Source organism: Monopterus albus, unplaced genomic scaffold (genome assembly GCF_001952655.1).
Source record: "Monopterus albus unplaced genomic scaffold, M_albus_1.0 scaffold50.1, whole genome shotgun sequence".
In the NCBI taxonomy this organism is placed as follows: Eukaryota; Metazoa; Chordata; class Actinopteri; order Synbranchiformes; family Synbranchidae; genus Monopterus; species Monopterus albus.
In genome coordinates this window covers 1,564,795-1,571,197 of record NW_018127930.1, presented here as the reverse complement: position 1 = coordinate 1,571,197, position 6,403 = coordinate 1,564,795, and the positions used below count along the sequence as shown (strand labels likewise).

At 41.9% G+C, this 6,403-nt stretch overlaps 2 protein-coding genes across 3 annotated transcripts in view; one reads left to right on the top strand and one right to left on the bottom strand.

Moving 5' to 3' along the window:
* Nucleotides 1-756: 756 nt before the first annotated feature.
* On the top strand, nucleotides 757-3,318 carry spag16 (sperm associated antigen 16). The gene is made up of 3 exons (XM_020601109.1): nucleotides 757-1,941; nucleotides 2,233-2,337; nucleotides 2,461-3,318. Exons 1-3 carry the CDS (start codon nucleotides 1,015-1,017, stop codon nucleotides 3,106-3,108), a joined length of 1,680 nt encoding a protein of 559 aa, XP_020456765.1. The 5' UTR covers nucleotides 757-1,014; the 3' UTR covers nucleotides 3,109-3,318.
* A 1,124-nt stretch (nucleotides 3,319-4,442) lies between these two features.
* The window catches only part of cunh18orf54 (chromosome unknown C18orf54 homolog), an 11,740-nt gene continuing 9,779 nt past the window's right edge, over nucleotides 4,443-6,403 (bottom strand). For both annotated transcript variants that reach the window (XM_020601203.1, XM_020601202.1), the window contains exons 14-15: nucleotides 5,968-6,023; nucleotides 4,443-5,272 (exon numbers count right to left, since the gene is read on the bottom strand). In XM_020601203.1, the coding sequence (XP_020456859.1) occupies nucleotides 5,116-5,272; nucleotides 5,968-6,023 (213 nt within the window). In that variant the 3' untranslated portion in view covers nucleotides 4,443-5,115. The remainder of the gene's footprint in view (nucleotides 5,273-5,967; nucleotides 6,024-6,403) is intronic.

Here is a 6,403-nt window from a genome sequence, read left to right as displayed (position 1 = left end):
CTTTCCATGGTGTACCCCGCCTTCGCCCGATTGCCGGCTGGGATTGGCTCGCGTGACCCCGTTCAGGGAATAAGCGGTAAAAAATGAATGATTAAACATATACTTCAAGTATGTCAGATATCATACATGTATCCTACAGTACCTGTCTACATAACAAAATTAATAAATAACATGTACTTCATTTCCTACCTTGTCACTATACTTAATTTCCTTCTTGGGAATGTTTACATTTAATTAAGCACTGCAACTAAGATAGCCATTTACAAAAAGAAAAAATATATTCATAATATAGTACCATATTTCTTTAGGGAATCCATTATCCTTTATAATGTCAGCTCAATCTGCAGTTATAGTCTTGTGACAACGCACAACCAACAAATATACAAGCCTGGAAAATGCTCACTTGTTGAGCAAAGCAACATTTCTTACAGGTGTGGCCAGCACTCTACTCTCTTGGTGGGTGACATGATGGCAGTCCATACAGTAACCAAGCCAAAGGCAGGGTTTAGAAACTGCTCAAAATTACTTGGCCCTGTTGCAGGTCATGACATGGACACACCTTAGTACAGCCTATTTAAATTGAGCTTCCATGCAAGGAGTGATGAATGAGGCCACTCCATTATGCTTGCTTTCTGTGTAAAATGTCTCAGTCTCAGCCAGTCAGCATAGCACTGAATGTAAAACATGCATGACTGTAATCACATTTTTTCTCCCAAACTGCATTACACTTTACAGGATGATGCTGTATAACATTAATACAGCAGAAGATTTTACTATAATTTTACATAAAAGATTCACAGTTTAGTACATAATGTACAGAAATACATGTCAATACTCTACAAACATTCCACATATGATTAATTAATTTGCAAAACAAACCAAATCAGAAGACTTAAAACAAGCAGGGTTGCTACAGTAACAGGGTAAACAACACAGAGAAAACAGCACTCAGCTGCTCTGTGTAGTGCTACCATAGCAACTGTTAAACAAGAAGCCTGTGGGCAGTCAGAGAAAATGTCAGCTCAGAGAAAGGAAAGAGCAGCTGAGGGGAGCAAGGAGGTTTCGGCAAAGGAGAAGGAAAGGAGGAGAGCTGAGGAGGAGGACTTTGAGGGGGTAATAAGGGAGACTACCTCCACAGCTGCTGCAAGAAGAAAACTACCCAGACAACAAATCATTCTCAACATCCCGGAAGTGGTGGATGACTTCCTGAGGAACTTCCTCCGCAGAGCTTGTATGACCCGAACTCTCAACAGCTTTGAAGTCGAGTGGAACAGCTTGACACAGGTATCCCTGACAGGAACCCTGTCAACGGGAATCTCATTCATCCCTGATGCTCTCACGCACAGGCAGATCCTTCAGAGGGAGCTGGACACAGTCCGCGCAGAAACAGACCTGCTGAGACAGGAGGTGCTGGTGGCAGGGGAGAGTCTGGTGAAGATGCAGCGAGAGAGAGACTTCCATCAGCTGCAGTACCAAAAAGTGGCTGAGGACAAAAATAAGTTGATCAAGGACTTCAAGCAGCTGAAGAAACACCTGGAGTCTTATAAGCCAGCGCTGAGGCAGCTGGACGAAAAATTTCAAACAGCTCTGAGGCAGAAAATGCTTATAAGTTTAGAAAAAGACAAACTTCAAAACACCTCAGAAGCAAGAGAACATCAGGAGATTAAAAACAAGAGCAACAGCCCTGAAAAATCGACAGCAAAAAGTCCCATTAAGAGACACCCAAAAGACTCGGAGTTTCCCATCTGCAGCAGGCAGGTGAACCCTCAGGTGCAATCTCAGAAATGGAAAGACCCCAGCTCCTTCATCCTGTCCTGCTCCATCAGAGCCCACAAGCTTCCCAGCAGCAGCATCAGCCTCCATCCACAAAAAATGATCCTTGCCTCTGCCAGTGATGACCACAGCTGGAGGCTGTGGGCACTGCCGGCCAATGGAGAGAAGGTAAGAGAAATGTGGTCAAGTATGGATGCAAGCCTGTATGGATGAGAGATGAGATGAAATGAGATATAGAATGGGATAATATAAGCTGGATGACATGAAATGTGATAATACAAGACAAAATGAAATACAAGATGATTGAGACATGAGATGGACTGAGAATATCACATAAGACCAGAGACCAGACAAAGGTTATAACAAGAGAAAAAATGAGTCATGTCATTTTGTTGATATTTGAGGGTGACTGATTGGCTCAGGAAGTGTAAGGCGATATTGTCTACCGTGTGTTGCCAGGTTGGTGAGATGATGCTGTCAGGTGCCGGTCACTCTGATTGGTTGTCTGGCTGCAGTTTTCACCCTGATGGATCAAAACTGGCAACTACCAGTGGGGACACCACAGTAAGATCATCTTCATCAAGGCTTCCTTGCTGCAATAGTGTCCAAATGAGATTAAAGTAAAACCCAACATAAATTTTCTTGCTCTTCTCACACTTTCCCTGCTCCTCTTGGATCTCCCTGCAGGTGCGGCTCTGGGATTTCTCTCGTGGCTGCTGCGTGTTGTCACTGACTGGTCACAGCCAGCCCACATGGGGCTGCTCCTTCCACTCCTGCGGTCATTTCCTGGCTTCCTGCTCTGCCGACAGGACCGCCAAGCTATGGGACCTGAACAGCCAGCGTTGTCGCCTCACACTGCGTCGCCACACCGCCTCCATCAACAGTGTCTGCTTCTTGCGTTTCTCCAACTTCCTCCTCACCTGCTCGGCTGACAAAACCCTTGCCCTGTGGGACGCCAGGCTGGGCATTTGCACTACCACCTTCCATGGACACCTGCATCCTTGCAACCACGCTGCAGTCAGCCTGGCTGGTGACACCGTGGCCTCCTGTGACACCTGTGGTGTTGTCAACCTGTGGGACATCAGAAAGCCTGTGTCAGCAACAGCTACTGTAGATGCTGGACCGCTGGCTGCCAACCAGGTGGTGTTCTGCCCATCAGGGAAGATGCTGGCGATTGCCAGCAGTGATGGTTTGGTCAGACTGGTGGAGGTGGATTCCTGTGCAGTGAGGAGCCTGTCAGGACACAGAGATAGTGTGCAGTGCGTGACATTTGATCACACGGGGGAAACTGTGATGTCAGCAGGGAGTGACGGGCTGATTAACATGTGGTCATGACGTAAACATAATGTGAAAAAAAATTTTTTAAATGGAAGTGAAACCGTCTGTTGTTTCAGATGAGGAACAGTTTGGTTTGCTGCCAGTTTGTTGAAAACAGATGAATTTAAGAATTCTTCTTGTCCAAATGCAAAGGCTGATAAAACTTGTAACGAGGCTATAATACCTAAGTTTCACAGTATCTACTACCATCTATCTTTTTAAAGAAATAAACATTTTCTAAAAAAAAACAACTTTCATTTAACAATGCAACAATTTTCATTTTTCAATATTATACTATTATCATTAAAATAAGGAGCTATAAAGAATAAATATTTGAGATCTGTGAACCGTGTGAGAAGCATGTGAACTAACAGGTGGAACGCAGTTTAACCATTATGTGATGATGTCACAAAAGCCTTATAGAGAGTTACCACTTAAAAAAACCAAAACAAAAAAAAAGGAGTTAATAAATAATTTGTGGGGACAGGTCTGTCCTCTTCGGCCTGTGGAAATGGTTGGATAATGGCTTCGAGGACCTTTACCTAGATTTCAAAAAATAAAAACTGATGTCATCAGGGTTATATGAGATTAAACTTGGGGACTTCAAATGAAAAAGAACCTGCATTGCAAACTGAAGATGTGCAGTTTGAGTTTACAAGTAAAATAAAAAGATGCTGTGCGGTTGCATTATGGGAGAAGTAGACAAGAATTTTACCACTCTTCACTGTGGTTTAACAATCCTGAGATTGACCTTTTTATAGTCATCTTCTTGCTTTAAAATCTTGCAGAAGAGACAAACTGAGAAAAAAGTTGATATAGAAAACTGCTAGTGTCCAAGTGAAATATGAGCCGACACCATGAAGGAAGCAAACCCAGGTATGTTTTAATGAGACAAACCTGTTGCATGGAAATAACACTGAAACATTAAAAACTAACCTAATCCAAACACCTTTCCATACTGTGGTTATCGGATTGCCTAAATGCTGATTTGGCATTTAAATGGTTTGGAACACTGTGTTGTCCTCAAAGGAGAGACAAAAAGCAAATGACTGTTCATGGGTAAAACTGATTTTGTTTCCTATCCAAATCACACTGAGATTTAATGTTTATAAAGATGGAATCTGATCATTACACACTAGCAAATAAAACATTTGACTTATTGAAGCTTGTACCATAGCCAGAGGAACAACCATGTGGTAATCAAGTGTTTATGTTGCCTTCACATCCTAAGGACTGGATGGATGATACAGTAAAGCTTCCCATATTTATGACCCGTAAATGGGCATTAGACATTGCACTGGCTGACTTGAGACAGTAAAATGGTTAAACAATACTCTGTCGATTACATTTGGTTTCATGACCTTCAGCATTATACTTAACATGTGAGGCATTTGTTTGGTTTCTCAGGCACTTCTGTTCTCCATATTTTGCATGTTTTCGTGCCAACATCTTAATGCAAATCAAACAAGTTTGTGAATAGTTAGTGTTTTAACACTGCCATGTCCAAAGTCTTGCCGCCAGGGTGGCGACAAATAGGATTTGTCATATTTATATGCAGTAATAAACAACTAGACATTCATACTGGCACATTCAAAACTCATTTGCTCAAAATGGAAAACCAAATGCACCTTCTAACAACTCAGAAACTGACTTCCTTGTTGCATTAAACACATGTAGAAAGAACTATTAAAAGAAGGGAATTAGTGATATAAGCATTAGGTTACCATGTTTTCATCTGATTGGTGAAATGTCAAACAAGAGCTTTTCCCAGAATGTCACCATTGTTTCTTAAATCTCACAGATTCCTTCACTGGAAAACACACATTTCCAATAGTTCCTATTAAGTCTGGTTTGGTCTCTGTACTACATGTGTGTTAAGATGAATGGCACCTTTTTTTCTAAAATACAAATCCAGAGCAGCCTTCACTGAGCTGCCTGTGGGCAAAGGACATCACAGGAAACAGCAAGGAGTGGATGACTGATGCAGACGTTGACAGGAAGTCTGACGACCTGATAAATAGGCTGTCAGCTTAAAGAGGATTTCTGCTGAGTACAGAGGAGTCCCTCTGCAGATGAGGATGAGTAGCGTCCCTCATCTTCATCCTTTTCCTCCTGTTCCACTCTGCGATTCTGTCTGGGTTCTTCCACCAGCAGCTTCAGGCAGCTCAGGTGATGCAGTGCTCTGAGGATGAAAATCATCATCAAACATCTGTTTTCTGACATACCGTTCTGAACTCACACTAAACTGGAGACAGACCAGCAGGAAGGGCTTGTCAGGAAATCCGGTTAACCCATAATGCCATCACAGTCAGAGTGAAACCCAAACCCTGAGAGCAAGTGGCTTTGTGAGGCTTCACTTTAAGGTAAATGTTTAAATGTCACAACATGAACCCGCTTCAATGACCACAACGACAATACTAGCAAACTGATGTTTAGCAGGCATTTTATTATCTTTCCTAACCTAATATAGCATGTTAGAATGTGTTAACATCTGTTAATCTGTGCTATTAACACAGTACACAAACACAGTAAAGTACAGCTGAGGCCGTATATAATTTTATGCCAGTCCATTTAGAAGCTTTGGAGCTATTTCACTGCTGAAGTGACAAGTTAGAACTGACACTGTTGTTAAATTCAAGAGATCGCTAAAATCATTACTGTTCATTCTCTGGGGACCATGAATGTCTATGCCATCAATGGTTGTTGACATGTTTCAGTTTGGACCAAAGTGGTGGACTGACTGACCTTGTCGTCCCTAGACCCATATCAGACTCTAGTACTACAGTCCCAATGTGCAGATACTGATCAGCAAGTCAGTGTACACAGTCATTCTGATGTGATCTGACTCATATCTGTGATGCCATCTCTGTGAGTTACCTCTCCAGAGACAGTCCACCAGATAAACCCTCCAGTTCGAATTCACCTTCAGGCCCCTGCAACACAAACACATACATGTACTGTAACCTCAGACTTGTTAACATTCTCTTGTATGAAACAACACAAAATGTATTCCTCACAACACAGATGAATGTTGACAGCAGAGTCCTGAGGTGTGTTCAGGAGCAAATGTCTAAATGATGTATAAAATTTACTATATTTAAGAAAGTATATGACAGGAACTGTCCTCGTAAGCAGTATAAAAACAAAAGAAATTACAGTGGGAAACCGTGGATGAGTAAGGGATTACAGAATGCATGTAAAAAGAAGAATGCGTTATATAAGGAATTCATAAAGGACAGCTCAAAGAAGGCGGAAGAAAAATATAAGTCATATAAGAACAAATTAATTGAGATTTTGAGGAGATGTAAGAAAC